Source organism: Solanum lycopersicum, chromosome 4, assembly GCF_036512215.1.
Source record: "Solanum lycopersicum chromosome 4, SLM_r2.1".
Taxonomy (NCBI): Eukaryota; Viridiplantae; Streptophyta; class Magnoliopsida; order Solanales; family Solanaceae; genus Solanum; species Solanum lycopersicum.
Window position 1 is genome coordinate 62228093 of NC_090803.1, and position 21381 is coordinate 62249473.

Genomic DNA, 21381 nt, shown 5'->3' on the forward strand with positions numbered 1-21381 from the left:
AAAATAAAGGAATTTTATAAGACACATAAACTTATAAATTTAAATTGGAGGTTATGTATATAAAAATTATGAGAGTCATAAATATTATTAAAAGTAAAAATTAAATAAAGGCAAGTCATGGATAGTAACTCTTAGTGAATAAATTCAAAAATAAAAATAAAAATACTTAAAATGTAAAAAAAAATAATATGATTTCATGATTAGAGGTGAGATAAACAAATAGAAAAAAATATAGATTTTTTTTTATTATTATAAATGTTCATACATTAATAAAGTATTTATTTATATATTTGTATAAATGAAGTAATATATTTTTACAATAAAATAATTAATTTAAATTTAAAAAAGTCCAAAAATAAATAAATTATGTTTCTTTTTTAATTATAAGTGAGATAAATAAATAAAAAATATGAAGAGTTTTTGTTATAAATGACCCACCATTAATAAAATATTTATTTATAATAAATTTAAGTAATTTTTTATGATATATAATAATTATTTTTTTAAAAAAAAAAGATAAAAAAAACTAAATGCAAATGAAAGCTATATAGAGGTGCCACATCATCTCCTCTATGGTCCTCATTTATATATATATTGTGATTGATTTTGTACTCGTTCATTTTCCCTCTACACTTTTCTTAAATATAGGCAAAGCTAAAATGCATGTTACAAATTCAGCTTAACCTAGTAATTTTGATCAAAACCTTCTCTTTATTTAAGTAATTAATTGAATATGTACAAACTTTTTTTTTAGAAAAACATTAACATTTGAAAGTTACATCAAATTTTTTTAATCGAACTTTCTTTATATTGCTTTTTTTGAAAATATTTTAAACAGTTATCACTTTTGTCTCTTTCGATCCTATTACCGACCAAACACAACTCGATCATTTTTTGTCCTTTTGCTGTGACAGTTAGCTGTCTCTTAAAACCCATGGCCCCTCTTTAATCTTAGCTGTAACTTCGCTGTGATCTATTCACTCCTAATCTACTCATCTCTTAATTATATTCAAATAAATTATGCGTTACGCTTTTTATAATAGCTCTGCTTAACTAATTAACCCTTGTATTATATATATAATAACAGTCTAATAATACCTCTATTCACTCACTCTCATACCAATTCTTAAATATTTTAGCTTACTAAAATCCAAGAAATCATCTCCTTTATTTCTCTCACTTGATAGTCAGATATTGGACGAGAATTATTATCTTAGAAAATCACTTTAAAAATAAATAGGCGAACCAAAAAATGCAATTAACTATTGTGTTAACGGCGTCTGACGTAGCCGCTGATCAATTCTGCACCAGCCGGTGTGGGACACGTGGACTCCTTTGAGTACCAAAAATACCCCTCCTAAGGGTAAGATTTACAAATTTGTCTACATATGGGTTGGTAACTCGGAGATTCAATGTCCGGGTCAATGCGCTTGGCCGTTTCACCCACCCAATTACGGACCACAGGGTCCAGCCCTGTTCGTGCCCAACAACGACATAGGCTCGGATGGGATGGTTATAAACTTGACTAGCTTATTAGTTTCAAACTGTAACGAACCCTTTTGGAAATCGTTACTATCAAAGATCAGCTGATACGGATGGAACTCATGTTTTTGTCCAATTTATGAACTAACCAGTAACTACCAAGGATTATGGTGGTTGAATGAGAATTTAATTACTAGCATTAACAAAAGGGTCTTTGATCGAATCGTGAAATGGACAAGTTGAATTGTAAGTGAATATTGAACATATAAGAAATTAAAAAATTGCTTAACGTGGAGTGAAGACATGGAGATATATTTGTGATCATAGCGGAACACTTTATCACTGGATATATTTTCATGCAAAGCATGCTTTTCTTTACATGATGTCGCTTAGCATGTATTTTTAGCTTATTAAAACACTTAACTATAATAAGTTTACATTATTTAATAATGGGGAACTTTTGTGCATATTTACTCAAAAACAGTCTAATTACACTTAATAATTATAGTTTATTAATTATTATACTTAACTACATGTTATAGGGAGGAGAGTGGCGAGCGAGATTGGAGAGGCAAGCGAGAGAGCGCAGATAGTGGGAGAGATGCGAATTGTATATTTATATTGGTTAGATAATTGTATATTTTACAAATATATTGGTATATCTGGCGAGCGAGATTGGAAGAGGAAAGATAGAGGCAAGCGAGAGAGGGCAATAATTTGTATAGTTTGCAGGTACATTGGAATAAATCGCTTGTTTTGTATATTTGAGTAATATAGAGTCTAAACTATACGAATACGCTAAAATTAAACTCGAAATAATGAATTGATATAAATATAAGCATATGAACTTTAGACAATTATACCAATTATATTAGATAAATTAGATTATACAGAATTCGAAAACTACACATTTATACAAACTTCAAAAAGTTATACATACAAAGATTCGTATATGGTGACAAATCTAAAAAACAAAAGGATATTATCATAATGTGTAAATACAAATCAAACGAAGACTTGTTAGTTGTGAATTATACAAATGTATGATGAATTATATAAACGTGGCTAATCATACAAACTCGAAATTATCCTACGTAATTAATACCTAATGTTAGTTGCGAGTCATGATTGTAGCAAACTATAGTTATAATGAATAATTAAGTAGTAATTTTCCATTAATTAATAACAAAAAACAAATGATTTGCAATCGATTCTATTTGCTCCAATTGAGACATGGCAATAATTAAGAACTGATCACATATAAAAGTAAGTTATTTTTTTTTAATCACTCTTAGGTGTGAATCAAAATTCTGTAGAAAATATGGCTTTATTATTATTTTCGTACGAATCTTGGAACAAAAAAGTAGGCTCGTATACGCCATGCCAACTAGTTGGGCTCGTTTCAATTAAAGGAAAAGGGAAAATGTTGACGGCCCAGGCCTGTCACAAGAAAGTATTGACAAATGTTGGCCCTAAATCCAAAATTAGTGGAATTTCTGTAAATCGGGTGGATTAGTATTATCTTACATTAAATATGAGTTTTAAAATAAAACTTAAAATACAAATAGTGAAATAAGCACCCAAGCTAGACTTGAACTCAAGTCTCGCAGGTGGTTCTTTAAGCTTTTACCAATAGCACAATGACACTCCTATACTTGAGGTGCACTGTTTATTACTCCCCTCTGTTTCACAAAGAATGACCTGTTTTGACTTGGCACGAAGTTTAAGAATATAAAGAAGACTTTTGAATCTTGTGATTTTAAATTAAAGTTAGGTCAAATGTATAAAATTTCCCTTTGATATTGTGACCTTAAACATGCTACGTAGAAAACTGAAATTAAAATATTACGAAATTAAGAAAGATGTCATTCTTTTTTAAACAAACTAAAAAGGAAATGAAATCATTCTTTTTGAAACTTAGATAGTATATCTTAAGTTTTGTCAACTTTTCAAAATAAATATACATATATAAACATGATTTTCTTTCCCAAGTTAACGGATCCACTTGCACCCTCTTCTATAGGATGGGTCCACCTCTGTATTTGACCATATTTTATTGTGAAAATATTAAAAAATAGCTTTTGAAATCAAAATAAAAAATTAAATTTGAAAATTGTTGTGTTATGCTATTAGTATAAACTGAAATTGTTTTTCAGTTTCTGTGAATAATATGAACAGAAAAATACTATTTGTGATGTCTTACGAATTATGAAAAAATTAATATTTAACTTTAACTTCGAAATTTTATGATGGAACATGTTTTTCAATTCGATTTTCTAAAAAGAAAAATCGATATTCATGAGTTCAACTAATTCACATATGAATCATAATGGAAGTAGACGTAAGTAGTCAACAGATACCAAACCAGCATTTAAATTTTTGGTCGAGAGATTGAAGATTTGATGGAAATGGACGTACAAACAAACGGCCTAATAAGTTTGACGCCTTGTACCCACGTTTAATTGTGTCAATTTAAAAATTGAGTGTGTTTATTAGAAGGAAAATGTTTTTTGAGTTTCTTACTAGTGATAAGTAAGAGAATATTATCCCAAGAACATTTACATGTTATCACTTATCTAGCAAAACACTATAAAAATGAGATGAGATGGAATATGGTCGAAAGGTTATGGAGTATGCCAAGGGATGGGGATTGGGAGGTGGGGTGAGAAGGGCTGCATATATCGGTTGGTTCGGTTCGATTTTGAAATTTATCGATTTTACTTATCAGAAATCGGTTCGTAATCATACTAAACCATTATGAAACAGTTAAGATATCGGTTTATCTTGGTTTATCGGTCAGTGATTGTTATTGGTTTGATTATTGAGTTAACCGTTAACAATTCACACAATTTTAATTGAAAATTACTAATGGACTAATCACTAATTCACAGAAGTCAGTATTCACTGACGATTTTTTCCTTGTTAGTTTATCACTATATAAAACACTAAATAAAACTCCATATAACTTGGACAGTGATATCGATATTGCTCAAACTGACAAGCTAAAAAGGATTCCTCATAAAAATCAAGCCAATTTTGATATATGAACTACAAAGAGAAACCATTACAACAGTACTAACGAAAATTATTTATGATCATGAGACCGTTACTAATAAAAACTTCTTTATTTCACATTGTAGTATTGCTATATTGCAGGCATAACTCATTGACTCACTCACTGTAATAAAAAAGATAAAAACAAAGACTCAAAGTAAAAGAACCAATCATTTGAACCTCAATTTAGACAGTTAGAGAAAGATATTCAATATAATTCACCGGCATGGGAGCAGTGAAAGTGAATCAATGAGTGATATCACAGCTTTGGAATATTATTATGAAATTTGAGTGTCAACTATAAAGTCATTGTATAGAGTGAAGATTGAAGTGTAAGCCATAAAGGGTAAAAGTGTGTAAGGCTTTAAGTGATATAAATGTAATTGACTAAACTTCTTATAGAGTTATCAGTGCACCGATTAGAAATATGGTCATACCAAGACCCGAACTAATAAGTTGATAAAAAGTTTATGGTAAACCAAAAATCGAACCATTAAATCGTTAACCCGAACCATTGGCCCAACAACCAAATTATCGATTCTGCTTTGAACAGCCCTAAAGGTGAGTGGAAGGAAACAATAAAGTTGGAATGTTACTATTCAACTAGCTTTTTCTATTTTTATTAAGAAATTCATTTTCTCATTATTTTAAAACTTGTTTTCCAGAACAATATTTTTCACATATTTTGATCACTCAAACATAGAAATATTGAAATTTCATACCAAATACATTGTAACATGTTATATCAAAAAGTAAATCTGATAAATAACAAAAGAAATGAATTTAACATTCAATTTTAAACAAATCAAAAAAAAATAAATTAAAACGGAGTGAAGCATATACTCATGCCCAATGTAACTCAAGGTACATTAAGATCCCCCTACCACCCATCAATCGAGTTGTCGACTCAATAGTCATACCGTTGCCTTGATTGATGGTTGACCAAGCTTTAATTACTTATGAATAATAAATAGCTAATCTAAATGTACTACAGTACCACTCCATATGCATAAGAGAGTTTCTCAATGTCTAATTCAATGTTCCTTTGATTCTTTTCTCAAATATTTATGGCATGTTTGAAAATCCAAGGTACTACTATTAGGTTCTATAACTCCTAGGCTAGTAATTATAATGACTTATTTATTTAGCATAACATAATTATATATTTAGTTGCACATCAAGTTATGTTGAATTCAAAAGTGTAAATTAAAATACATTTAGTTGCACATCCAAGTAATGTTAGAATCTAGAAGTTTGATCAAGGGTGTACTTAAAATTTTATATATATAGTATTTCTATACATATAATTTGATTTATACATGCAATATAATTTGCTATATATGAATTATAATGTTTTAAAAAAATTCTATGCCTCTTACCAATATGGATAGATGTCTCATGCCATATTTTAGCTATGTCCGAGAATAAATTGTAATGTAACTCAAAATAAGCCACTGCGCTTGTTCCAACTCGAAATACATAAAGACTTTAACAAAGATAAAATAGGGGTCTATACCATACATCTTGTTGCCTTTGCAATGGCGTTTAGAAATAGAACAACAAAAGCTCTTTTCAAAAAGTGAAAAAACATTTACTACTAGTGAGATTCAAAATGCAATCATTGTCTCATTACAAACGTCTGAAACCATTAGACTACAATAACTTATTGTGTTAACGTTGTTCAACAAGGACGAATCCACGTGGGTTTCAGATGGTTCACCCAGGCCAATCGGTAAAAAAAATGCATTGAATATATAGGATAACTTTTTTTTTTTTGTATTTTTGTAGATATATTAATTTTGAACCCTCTCATGTGAAAGAAAAAAGTTATAGCGTAGTGATAGGTCTCCTTAAAGTTAACTTTCACGTTTGGAGTTGAGCATTTCATTTTTTTAGCTTTCTTTTCATTTAGTTTCAGTTCCTAATTTTCAAGTGTGATTTGAAACCAAAAATAAAAATAAAAATTCAAATATCATTCCTAAAGGCTAAATCACTTTTCACTTTTCAAATCCTTACTTTCTGAACCCCATGAGTGAAAATTCTAAATTTGTCACTATGTCCAATACATGTTATTTAATCTATTTATTTGTATATATAATATTTTTTCGATAAAAGACACCCTGGCAACTATGTAGCTACGCAACTGCTTGAGACGGTTGCATTTTAACAACATGACCAAATGAAAGGTAGAAAACCCCGGTATAGATTGGGCGCTAAGTAGCTCCTATACACCCTAAAGAAGTTATAGAGAATATGACACAATAAAATTTAGATAACAACTATTTGAACTAATATCACAATACAGGATACAATGGGTAACAATCATCCAAACAGGCTAAATTAATAAAATTACTTCTTTCTTTTTAGCTCGCAAATATACAAACATGGTAAATTTGTTAAGAAATGTGGACGTTGCTTCACACATCTTCAATTTGTTCCTGGCCCCTCCCCTGCTGCTTTGCTTCTTTTTTGACATTTGTTAACTACTCTTAATTAAGGTTGCAAATTGTATAGTATGAAAACGAGTTGGGTTAGTTAATATCAGTTCTACATTAATTAATGCATCTCCTACAATTGGAAGCCACCGAAAGGGATACACTTCATGATGATTCATGGCATGGACCATTTTAATTCAACTTAGACTCTCCACGCCTCTTAAAAAATAATACTATTAATATTAGTATTTTGTCATAATTAATAGACATTTTTAGTCTTATAGTTTGAAAAAAAATATTCGAAGAAGAGGTAATTAACATTAAGAATACAAAATATGAAAACAATTTTTTTTTAGATATTCTAAAAAGTCGAAAATGCATTTGTATTTTTAATACGGAAAAGGGCCTAAAATATTCTCGAAGTATTAGAAATGACATAAAATTACCCTTCATTCACCTATTGGCTCCAAAATACCCTTTTCACACATCTATTGACTCCATAATACCCTTGTCATCCACCTTAGGGTTCAAAATTGACCACTTATTTAACAGTTTCAAATTTAAATCATTTAAATATTTTTTAAAAATATTTGGCGTTCAACTATTGGATTTAATTTAATTTAGTAACATCATTTTTAAATCAACCCACTACCCACCCAATTAATACAACAATTGTGAATCAAAATCACTCTAAACGCTATTAAAACATGATGAAGTTACAGATTTATGAAAATAACATTCAAAATTATTCGAGCCCGAATTGAAATCCCAATTAAATTAAGGTTGAGCAGCTTATTTAGGAGGACACTTTCAATATGATTCTCTTTCAACTTTGAATTCAAATTTTATGATTAAAGATAAAGAAGTAGTAAATTTCGAATTAATTCATGCACTTTTTCTAATATAATTTTATAAATATTTATTACTTGTTTTAAATATTAAAACTTTAATGTATTATTTTTTTAAAAAGTTATCTATTAAGTAGCATCATATAATTGAGATGAATGAATAAGTAAGATGAACTTAGTTCGACTTTTAAGTTTATCGGTAATTTTAAACTAGACACTTGAATTATAATATGTTTTGATTGAGGACTTGAATGTATGATAATCTACTTCTATAGGCATTTTCGCCTCAAAATTTTTAAAAACACTCATTGGCAGTAGATTTTATGTTGTTGTATTCGAGTGTGGTTTAATTAGTAATGGATGAGTAGTAGATTGATTTATAAAGTATATTAATAAGTTAAATTATAACAAATAGTTGAGAGTCATGTATTAAGAAAAATATTTAAATAGTTTGAATTTAAAATCGTTAAATAAGTGGTCAATTTTGAACTTAATGGTGGATGACAAGTGTATTTTGGAGCGAATAGGTGGATGAGAAGAGTATTTTGGAGCCAATAGGTAGATGGAGGATAGTTTTATACCATTTCTGATATTTTAAAGGTATTTTAGGCCCTTTTCCGTTTTTAATACAATAGACATATTAAAGTGAAGGAAGGAATGATAAACTAATCTTTTTATGTCATCGTTCAAGTCAAGATGGTGGAGTATAAATAATAAAACTCATAAACAAATCATTAAACTTGTTGGATTTTTTTCTTCAGATACCTCAACCATGTCATTTTCCTATTAAATCATTGAACAATCCATAATTTATTCCTTTTAAACATTGTTGGTTGATTTTGATCGGATTTTTCTATTGCAAGTGTCTTCAATTATGTTCAAATGGTAATAATTTTGATTGAAGGAATAAAGACAAACTTTGTGTTGGTCTCATTTGTTTTCTAACGTGTTCAAATGACTTGAAATATAACACAATTGTTTCTCAAACAATTTCATTATTTATTGGATTAATGAGTTCTGAAACAATAGATTTATCCTCTATCAATATTCCTCACAAAATTTGATTCCACATTAGCCAACGATGTTTAAAAGGAACAAATTATAGGGTGGTTCAATGATTCAGTAGGAAAATAGCATATTTGAGGTACCTAAGGAGAAAAACCCAACAAATTTAGAGATATGTTTAAGTATTTGGCCTAAATATTATAAATGCAATTCTTAATATATCCTCATATTACCGATTAAATTTTAATAGTATAAAAGTATATAATTTGAATTCTTTATTTAATTTAAAGTGATGGAGCAATTATTACGATAACAAAAACATTTTTTAGCGACAATTAATATATATATTTATAAAGAGTGCTTAAAAAAATCTATCGGCACAAAAGCTGCTAATTGAAATTATAAATATATATATTTAGTTACAATTAAGTTACTGTCTTTAATTGATTTTCGCTAATTATTCTTGATGTAATGTATTTTTACTATAAGCAAAGTTGTAGACTTGTAACAATAAACTCAAGAAGATCAATAGCCTCAAAAGTAGCTCATCCAAAAAGTTGAGGGAAAGTTCAGCCCACCCTAGTAACACTTTATTGGAAAAATTAGTAAGCTAGTCAAAATAAATAACATATTAAGTATAAATATTAGCAATAATGTCAAAAATGTCATTATTTAAAAAATTTATGTGTCCCAATTTTCTTCCTATTTTATCTCTCTTTTTCAATTAATTCTTATGATTCTCTCTCATATTTATCTTTTCAAATTGTTAATTCTCTCTCTCATTTAATTTTTTTTCTCTCTCGTGGTTATCTTTTCTGATTTTCCTCCAACATTCAAGTTGCAAATATTTTTTTGTCATATATTTTGGTTGTTTTTTTAATCCAAAATTGAGTCAACAAGAATCTCTTTGATTAAGGTATCTCTAATCTTTATCCTATTTTCAGATTTCTTTTCTAATTTTATTTTTGTTTAAATCTTAAAAAATGTTGTTTGTATTTTTCAATTTCCGTTATGATTTACTCTTCAATGGCTGAATCCAAGAGGCTTACTAGAGGTATTCATTTTAATCAACCAATTTCTAGTGATTTTTCATCCTTTAATTTATTTATTACTTAACAAATAGTGTATAATGTATGATCCGCTGCTAAAATGAGGGAAGAAAGAGGGTAAGAACATTTACAAGACTCATTGGTGTGCAAAACCTTCCTCAACTTTAGAACGCAAATGTAGAATCTTTGTCTACTCATGAGGATCTTGAAAAAGATGACGAAGATCGGATAGTTGTCGAACAATTTTCTATTAGTTTGTTTTGTATTTATAGTTCTTTTTTAGAATTTGGTATGCTTTCTTAATTTGTATTTAAATCACTATGTATACTATCAATATTTGTATTTATTAAAAATTTCATGTTGCATGGTTTATGAATCTTGTATTTGTCCCTAATTTGTATTCATCCAAATGTATGTCAACTAGTTATGTATTTTATTTATAAGAAGAACAACTTTCTATTAGTTTATTTGTATTCGAATACAAATACAAATACATATTGGAATGAATACGACTTAGAAAAGGAAACAAGATTTTGAAAAGAAAAATAAATACACAGTGAAAATATATACGAATAAAAATGTATTTCTTAAATAGCTACATTTTATTTGACATACATATTGGAATGAATACAAACTAATAAAGGTATGTCAACTGAATTTGACATTTTTTTCTAATTTGTATTTATTCTAAAGGTATGTCAACTAGTTATGTATTTTATTTAAGAATGAGTACACAAAATATTCAATTATTTCTTTTCAATTTTATATTTCATTCACTTTTTCATCATACTAATTTTATGTATTTTATATATTATTATACAAAATTCTAAATAAAAACTAGAATAAATAGAAATACATATTGAAATGAATACATACTGGATTTTTGAAGAAAAAAAAACTATATAGGGAAAATATATATGAAAATACAAATATATTTCTTAAATGACTATATAGATAAATTCGACATACCTATTGGAATGAATACAAACTAATAAAAAACTATAATAAATATAAATAGAATATATTGTGGAATGAATATATTAAGGATGCTTGCCTTTTTTTGAAATATTCCCCCCTTAATTTTCTCCTTTTTGTTATTAAATAATTATATTCTTTAAATAAAAATAAATAATAAAAACATAAATAAGATACATAACAAACTAAAATGACATTTTTACTAAATATTGAAATTGTTGCTAATGAGTCCTCTTAAATGCTAAAATATTGACATTTTAAAAAATTCCCATTTTTATTTTTTGAAATCTGTAAATAAAAATTCTAGTCTCTACATCTATTCTTTGAATTTTCTGATTGAAAATGTTAGATTCTACGTATTAGAGTAGACAAATGTTCCTAAATACAAATATATATATCTATAGGAAGAATATTAGTATAAATTGACTTATTAATCTGAAATGTTCTCCCTTACTCACAAAACACCTCCACCTGTTACCATCTTTTCGAACTAGCTATTGTATATTCATATATATATTATATGTATTTAAGTATACTAGCTACTATCCCACGGTTTCAACCTAAAAATGTGCAATTTGCTCATTAATATTCTTTAGGTCAACTATTCAATCGTCATATTTTTCATACTTATTTTATCAGGCCCCCAACATGCTCGTCACCCCTATTCAACAATACCAAATCTTCCCCTTTTATTTTATCGACTTTCTTAGCACTTTCTCTCAACCTTCCCTCATATATATAGAGAGACGTAATTCAATATAATTGTCAAACTCACAACACAAAATAATCCTCTTACAATATTCTTATCAATGGAATCCTCTAAGCCTATCGTAACTATTTTCATCTTATTATTTTCACTCTTTGTTCTTTTCCCTAATCCTTCTTTAGCCAATTCAAGAATACTTGCTCTAGTTAAAGAAAAGCCCCTTGTCCTAAAATACCATAAAGGGGCTCTATTAAAAGGAAACGTTACGATTAATCTTATATGGTACGGAAAATTCACTTCCGTACAGCGTTCGATTATCGTCGATTTCATCCGATCTCTTAGCCCTAAGACCAAGAAAATTAAGTCACCACCTTCCGTTGCGTCGTGGTGGAGCACCACCGAAGCGTACAAAGGTGGTGCGTCGGTTATTTCCCTAGGAAAACAAATTTTCGACGAAAAATATTCTCTAGGGAAATATCTGAAAGACCCTCAACTCGAATCTTTGGCTTCTAAGGCTACTCGGGTCAACTCCATTGCTGTCATATTGACGGCGACGGATGTGGGGGTCGACGACTTTTGCATGAACCGATGTGGCATGCACGGGTCGACCCGGTTGAAGAAAGCGGGTAAATTTGCTTATGCATGGGTGGGTAACTCGGCGAGTCAGTGTCCGGGTCAATGCGCGTGGCCATTCCAAAAGCCGATTGTGGGACCACAGATTACGCCGTTAGTTGCACCTAACGGAGACGTGGGAGTTGACGGAATGATTATTAACTTGGCGACTGTTTTAGCGGGTACCGTTACGAATCCGTTTGATGGCGGGTATTTTCAAGGCCCAGGTAACGCGCCTTTAGAAGCTGTGTCTGCTTGCACCGGGATATTCGGGTCGGGTGCATTTCCTGGATATCCGGGTATGGTTTTGCTGGATAAAAAAACGGGTGGTAGCTATAATGCGCCGGGTATGAATGGGCGAAAGTATCTGCTTCCTGCTATGTGGGACCCGAAAACATCAAAGTGCAAGACACTCGTGTGAAATTACATATATTTGCCATAAAAGAAAAAGAAAAGTAAAGATATTGTAATATTTATTTGTTTATTCGATTTTGGAAATTGTGTGTTTTACAATACTATACTAATATAAAATTATAAAATTTTATCAAATACGTTTATAAAAAAGAAAGAGAAGTACAAGAAAGAAAAAGAAAAGTAAATATATTGTAATATTTATTTGTTTATTCGATTTGGAAATTGTGTGTTTTACAATACTATACTAATATAAAATTATAAATTTTTATTAAATACGTTTAAGAAAAAAAGAGAAGTACAAGATAAATGGATATTATATATGTTTTTTCAAAATGAATAAATTGGTGATTGTTATTATTTAAATTTTATACTTAAAATGTAAAATATGTGAAATCTGAAAAATATGTTACAATAAACTTTAATTACATTATTGTATCTCGGTTCAATTTCAACTTCTAAATACCTTAATATGGATCGAAAGGAATATCAATCGAAAAAATACCTTAATATGAATCGAAAGAAATATCAATAGAAAAAATACCTTCATATGGATCGAAAAGAATCAGTCGAAAAAATAAAAAATGTCTGAGCCCGGGTTCGAACCGGGGACCTCTAGTGTGTGAGACTAGCGTGATAACCGACTACACCACCCAGACATTCTGTCCTCGAATTGGCAATTTATGCATACAAAAAAATCAATGATAATAATAAAAAAAAGAATGAAACATATGTTAAAACTTATTAAGAAAAAGATTACTCATATTCCAGTTTGCTTTGCTTTATATGAGTGGAGTCGATCGAAAATAACTCCTTTATATTCAGATTGTATGAATAAAATTGCATACACATAAATCACATTATTATCAGATCACGCTTATAAAATTACATTAAATATATTATTATATATTAATTTTTTCCTAGTTAATTGGCCATTTAACTAAATTTACAATTGATATGTTCTATCTAGTACTAGTTAATCAAATCATATTACTCGAAAAGTACACCTATAATGCTTTATTATTTTCTAATTATTGAATAAATGTAAAAAATATTCATATGGTATTAATTCTAGCTGACCAACCAAATAATTATCTAAAATGACGTAAGAGTAAAGTTTGCGAAAGTGAAAAAAATGTGCAAAAAAAACTCGTCTCTTCTTTAATTTACACACGAGTCTAATATATTACAGAATTCTTTTTTTTATTTTAATTAATTCTAGAATCAGTCAAATCTTATCATATAAAAATTTGGGACGGATAGTACTGCTTAGGAAATCACACATTTTTTTTTTCATATATTGTTTAGATAACAAACAACAATTGACAGTTCTGTCACGATCATAAATAAGTTGTGATCGATTAAATGAATCTTCACTGATCATTTTTTTCTATTTAATTTCATTTATTTATTATTTAAATGATTGAAATCAAGACACTGTGATTTCTGAAACTTTTGTGTAGATTCTAATTATATGCATATTATTTGTTTGAAAAAAAAATCAATCTTCGATTTATGATTAAAAATTGAAAGGTGGAAGTTCTTTATTAATTAAGAACAAAGCGTCTAAGTATGTGATTTTGGGCTTCGAAATCCCAAAAAGTTCATAAACAATGGGCCATAATGGGCATGTTCAGTGGACGATTGTCAAAGATCCGGAGATTGGGCCATTTCTACTTTTGCTCTTATTTTGTGTGATCTTTAATTTTTTGTTTCTCGATGTACTTAATGTTTTTGCAAGATATAAGTTTATATTTTCGTATTATAATAATATATCAGACTTTATGGATCTACATTGTTAAAGATTATATTTTCGTTTTATAATAATATATCAGACTTTATGGATCCACATTCTTAAAGAACTTATGTCCACCTAGGCGCGGATAATTTTGCTTAACAGTTTGATCTATTATATATCAAGTTCTAAATTTATTAATCTGCTAGTCAACCTATGAAATATTGGTTGATTCTATAACGAATTAACAATTATCGAACGGTCATCGAATTGTTTATTAGCCAATCTCTGACATTTTTTCTCCATGAACGTAACTTTAAAAATAACTTTTTTCATTATTTTGAATGGAATTAAATTATAAAATTCTTCTTTATTACAAAATAAATATGGATTAACAGTATTATAATAGTTAATAACGGAAAAGTAAGCTTTTAGACTTTGGGACTAACAGTATAGAATTATTCATGAAAAAATTTTAAATGATGTAAATATATCTAAGTTAGAATTGTAAGTATGGTAACTTTTAATAAAATAATGATTTATCCGATAAGAAAATTGAATAATCCACACCATACTAAGAAACCATTAAATATAAAAAGTTTAATCATTTTATCAACTATTTATTCGATAATCTAATACTAATGAACTAATAAGACAATTTTGCAATTGACTTATCGACTGCGGTTTGATATCAAACATCCCTATTGCTAAGGGCAAATTATAGAACAACTTAAAGAGAAAACCATGAATTAAACACTAGGAATTAGTTTACGTGAATAGTTGATAATGGGCTTATGCTAATTGAGATATTATTTTTAATTGATATTTGATAAGTTCGATCTAGCACTATAAAATATATATCATACCATTTGCATCTACAAAGCTATAAAAGAGAAAAAGACTTCTCGTAATCTTTTTATCTCTAATTCTCTGTCGATCTTATAGTAAACTATCAAAATAGAAATTGTGTCAATTTATTGTTTGAACTATCACCTTGTTAGTGAAAACTCAATTTACCTTCCGTAAATTTTTTTAAGAAAAAAACTTTAAAACTTTTACATCAACTTTTCTAGACCTTTTACTTCTTAACTTGTTTAAATTGAGTATCGCCTCTACAAACACAACACGACATGCACATATTTTTTTAAAAGAATAAAAATAAAAATCTAGCACGTGAACTATAAAAAACTTGTATTTTCCTTTTCCATTCACATTTTTAATATTAACAAATTACTACCACAATGGTTTTAGTGTAATTAGGTTCGACGCCTGGACCCACGTATATATTTGAATATTTGATTTCTTGTTCTGTGACTGATATTTAATATTTATATTAAAAATCAAATATTTAGCACACAAAATATATAAAGCACTATGATGAAGTTTGACGTAAAATTTTATCAAATTTTAAAAATATAATTTTTAAGTATTTCAAATTTTTTAAAAGTTAGTGCACATCAGTTTTTGAATTAAAGACTTTCATAATAAAAATATCAAATATTCTTTAAATAAAATATATATTTAAACATAATTTCAGTTTTAAAATTTATGACGAAACGGTGCTAACCTCTGCTCTTCTAGGTTTGATGTTACATTCTTAGCACCTTTTTTTGATATTTTTTTTAAATTTCTTTTAACCTTTTTAAAAACGTGATGATTAAGTGCCTTTAATTTTTTTTCTCTCTTATTGGAGGTTCTTAGCACCATCATTTTAGTTGGTGGGTCTTTTTGTATTTACATTATCATAGGCGGCTAAAGGATAAAAAAAACAGCATAAACAACTATTCTATCAAATTGGCATATTTTTAAGGGAAAATTTCAAATGACAATTTTATTTGATTAAATAACATTATATGGATATAGTTTATCTAATTATATTTTATAGATATAGTTTAGTTATTTTAGGTATTTTTAATTTTGTATATAAGGTTTTTTTTGTTTTTTATTTATGTAATTTTATTTTAAAAAGTGGTTTGTAATTGAAGCGTTAAATATGCTAACAATAAATATAGACAATGACATAATTTAAGCTAAACGTTCAAAATTGTCAACAAAATTGACATGCAATAGAATACCTCGGATAATCCTCATAGATGAACCAACCCCATTGAAAACGATTGTAAATTGTCAACAAAATTGACATGCAATAGAATACCTCTGATAATCCTCATAGATGAAGATGATTCATTCTGTGACTAATTTGAGATCTAATAAGAACAAACAATCGATTATTTCATAAGGAAAAAAAAAGAAAACGATTAAAATTTAGGAGTACCTATTAAAATTGAATTCAACTTCGGGAGGGAGTAATTGAATTTTGGACAATTTGAAATTCAATCGGATAGAAGTATTAATTGTGGGAGGAAAAGATGGAATATCAATAGGAGAGATAATATTGTTTTGTGTAAAATTATATACAAAATAAAAAAAAAGTTTTTTAATTATTGGTTATATAATAGGTGGTGGACCCCATTAATTATAGCAAAAAAAAACTATAATTATAAAAAGTAAATAAATTAAACTATACCCCGATCATATAATTACTTAGTAATGTTTGTCATTCGATATAATTTTCCCTAATTTAAATTGACATGTGCACTTTAAGAAGAAAACGAAAAATTATACAACTTGTGATTATATTATAATAGTCGTATGGTTATAAAATTTTCTAACTAACTAAAAATATAAAACAACAAAGGTAAAATTAATTATTTTACAAATTTAGAGATACGTTATTATTTTTTTTAAAGAAAATGATTTAAAAAAACATGTCATAATTAAACAAAAAAAATTAACAGAGTAAAGTGTCTTACGATAGATTTGAACAATTCAAACGGTACGAAAATGTTTTTGTTTCCTTGTTTAGTTATAAAAGTCTCACGCCTCAATTTGTAATCGACTTATGATGAACATTCAATGATTTAACTTGACCGAGTAGGCCATTTTGATTTTCTCTTGCATCTTAAAAAGAATTGTATTGAACATATTGTATATAACCCCAATACAATTCTTTTTTTTTTAAAAAAAAACCTTAAATATAATTTGATAAAAGTATGAAATAATTCTAAAACTTCTCAATCTATGTTTAATGTATTGATACACCCTTCATTTCAAATTAATTAAATTGTTGAGACATTTTCCAAATTAACTTAGTTGTTTGATTTTCAAGATTCCTTTTAGAGTATTTTTCTATTTTATCCTTTGTTAGTTAGTATTGAAATTAATGATTAATTAATATTTAGTTATTTTAATTATAAATTTGACAATAATTAATAAGGATAAAAATAAAAAGTTATGTTCAATTTATGTCTTAATCTTCTTTTCTTAAAGGGTGTGAAACACCTCAACAATTCAATTAATTTGAAATGGAGGGAGGAACAATTTATGTTAAAATAATAATAAAGTAATTCTTTAAAAAAACAAATTTTAGAAATAGCAAACATATTTTAGATATAATAAGGCTTTATATTTATAGTTTCCATAATTATCCTCCATGGATATAGGTTTGTTTACTATGGAGGCCCTGATTTGTATATTAGCGTGGTTTATCTTTCGCTTGCCCGTTTTTATTTCGCTTGCGGATATACAAATAGTGTTAGCAAATATATTTCGTATTTATACATTTAGGAATATGGCGAAATGATCTGGAAGACCCTTGTACTTAACTTTATTTGTAAGTTGGATCCTTCTACTTAATGATTTGTCAACTGAACCCCTAAAATCATCAGAACATAAAATATTTAACCCATTTGACCAATGACCGAACTTATGTATCATTGATAATGCTGAGTTGAAAATTTACGTGACAACAAACGTTTGACAGCGAATGAAAAAGTTATTTTATACTAAAATATTTAAATCTTTCGCTTGCCCGTTTTTATTTCGCTTGCGGATATACAAATAGTGTTAGCAAATATATTTCATATTTATACATTTAGGAATTTGGCGAAATGATCTGGAAGACCCTTGTACTTAACTCTATTTGTAAGTTGGATCCTTCTACTTAACGATTTGTCAACTGAACCCCTAAAATCATCAGAACATAATATATTAAACCCATTTAACCAATGACCGAACTTATGTATCATTGATAATGCTGAGTTGGAAATTTATGTGACAACAAACGTTTGACAGCGAATGAAACTTTTACATTAAAATATTTAAATTAAAATAATAATTATCAAAAAAATTAAAAACCCATCTTCCTCAACCATCCCTCTCCCCCCCCCCCCCCCCTCCTCCCTTTCTCTCTTCTTCTTCTTCATGAAATTTCATCTGCTTGCACAAAGTTCTTTTCATTCCATCCTTCAAATATAATCTAATTTCCATTAGCTCACCTCAAATGCATTGCTATTTTCTCTGATTCATCTTGTATGCTACAGGGCATTTCTATGAAGAGGCCTCTGGAGATTGGAAGAGCACACCATGGACTCTACTTTCTGTGCTCAACATGTTTACAAAAGAAGTCTTAGCAACTAATTAGCCTGTCTCTTCTTTAGCAACTAATAGTCACTCTTTTTCTAGCAATGCAATAGGTTGTCAATATTAAAACATTTCTATTCATGTTCATGTACTCATTTACCATTCATTACTCCATGTATTTCTTTTTCAACTGTAATGAATACCATTCATAATAATAAAATGTTGTTTCTATTTCTGTGGCATCACCACTGTCTCAGAATGTTAACACATATCTATTGTGGCATTACAGACTTGGACATGTACCATTTGTCAAAATGAAAAATATATCCACTATTCATGTGAAGTTTGGTTCAAAACAACCATTCTGTAGTGGACAAACTAGGTTACCTTTCCCATCAAAATCTCACAACACTACGAAAATATTTGAACTGCTTCATGTTAACCTTTTGGGATCCTATCATGTAACAACCCATGACAATTTCAAATATTTCCTAACCTTAGTGGATGATTTCAGTAGGTCTACTTGGACACATTTGTTGAGTTGCAAAAGTAATGTTTTGCACATTCTCAAGGCTTTTGTCCAAATGGTTGAAAATCAGTACAAAACCACCATTCAAACAATCAGATCAGATAATGGTTTAGAATTCACCAACTATGAATCTACTCTTTTCTTCCAGTCCAAAGGCATACTCCACCAAAAGTCATGTCCATACACACCACAACAAAATGGTGTGGTAGAAAGAAAGCACAAATACCTCTTAGAAACAGCTAGGGCCTTGCTGTTTCAATCCAAACTACCTATGAAATACTGGGGCGAGTGTGTCCTAACAGCAGCATTTATCATTAATAAAGTTCCATCTACTAATCTCCACAACAAAACTCCTTTCACATTCCTAAATAACCATGAACCTCATTATTCCCATATGAAAAGCTTTGGTTGTTTATGCTATCCAATCACTTCAATACACCATAGAATCAAATTTGATCCAAAAAGTAGCCCACATGTATTTGTAGGATACCCTTTGGGTACCAAGGGTTATAATGTACTCAATCTCACCACTCACAAGATTCATGTATTCTCTATGATTGATAAATCTCATTCAAACACATTGAATTCTTCACCATCTTTTGTATTTGATTACTCTCTTGTTCCTACAGTTGAACCTTTTGTTGATTTGCCTATCATTCCTCCTATGAACAATGTGCATAATGGTCTTGAAACGACAGAGGTCACATTTTTAGTTATGTCAGCAGATCATTCCAATTTTACTAATCACCAATCCAACGATCATGTGCCCTCATTAAGAAGATCTACTAGAATTCCCAAGACCATAGCCTATCTCAATGACTATGTTTATACTGGACATCAACCTACCACATCAGAACCTTATGTTTCCCTTCATACCTCATTTTCTAATCATCATCATGTGGGATCTAAAACCTTATATCCTGATAGTCAGTTTTTTGTTTTGAATGTTTCTAATGATTGTGAGTCATTTTCATATGAGGATGCAGCTATGATATAGACTATACAATAACTTTTTTTTTCTGTTATTAAAATGACAACTGTGAGGGCTTTGATTGCTATTGCTGTGAAAAGACATTGAAACATCTACCAACTTGATGTTAATAATGCTTTTCTTCATGGTGATCTACATGAAGAAGTTTATATGCAACCATTTCCAGATCTTGAACTTCCTGAATATGTGTTAGTGTGCAAGTTGAACAAGTCCTTGTATGGACTGAAACATGCCATTAAACAACGGTATGTCAAGTTGTCTGATGCACTTAGATCAAGGGGCTACACTCATTCTCTGATTGATTATTTTTTGTTCTTCAGAAAGAAATAATCTTCCACTGTTTTTATAGTTGTGTATGTAGATGACATATTGCTCACAGGTACTGATATTGAAGAGATAAACAACTTGAAGGAGCTCTTACACAATCAGTTTAAGATTAAGGATCAAGGAAAGCTACATTACTTCTTAGGTCTAAAAATTTTGTATACTGCAATGGGAGTTATCATTTCACAAAGGAAATTCGCCTTAGATGTTCTAAAAGAGTACCAGCGCACTCAATTTTCCAGCTTTACTTCACCACTTGATGCAACTATTAAACTTAGAGATAATGAGGGTAAACTTCTATCAAATCCTAGATCCTACAGAAAACTGATTGGGAAGCTTAATTTCTCACTAATACTACGTTGGATATTGCCCATGGAGTCCTACATCTTAGCCAATTTATGCAGCATCCTAGAGAGTCACACATGCAAGCTGCTTACCACATGCTATGCTCAGGTATCCTAAAAAGGATCCAACACTGGGCTTACTTATGACATCTACTGATGATTTACAAGGTGCAAGTTTTTTGTAATTTTGACTGGGCTACATGTCCTGATTCGAGGAAGTCAGTCATTGGATATATTGTGCTATTAGGCTCTAGTCCTATTAGTTGGAAATTCAAAAAGCAAGAAAACATTTTACTTTATTCAGCTAAAGCAGAATACAGGTCCCTACAAAAGGTAGTTGGAGAGTTGACTTGGTTGGATCGACTGTTTAATGAACTCACCATTTCTAGAAATAGACCTTTCCCAGTTTATTGTGATAGCCAATCTGCTCTGTATATTGCTCGAAATCTAGTTTTCATG

General features: G+C 29.0%; 1 protein-coding gene and 1 non-coding gene across 2 annotated transcripts; one reads left to right on the forward strand and one right to left on the reverse strand.

Annotated features, from left to right (window-relative positions):
* Positions 1–9832: 9832 nt before the first annotated feature.
* On the forward strand, positions 9833–12715 carry LOC101261513 (protein EXORDIUM-like 2). Its single transcript, XM_004237886.5, has one exon. The coding sequence runs from the start codon at positions 11658–11660 to the stop codon at positions 12585–12587; it is 930 nt and encodes a 309-aa protein (XP_004237934.2). The 5' UTR covers positions 9833–11657; the 3' UTR covers positions 12588–12715.
* Positions 12716–13162: 447 nt separating this feature from the next.
* Positions 13163–13236, reverse strand: TRNAV-CAC (transfer RNA valine (anticodon CAC)). Its single transcript has one exon. It is a non-coding gene; the product is annotated as a tRNA-Val (tRNA).
* Between the last annotated feature and the right edge of the window lie 8145 nt (positions 13237–21381).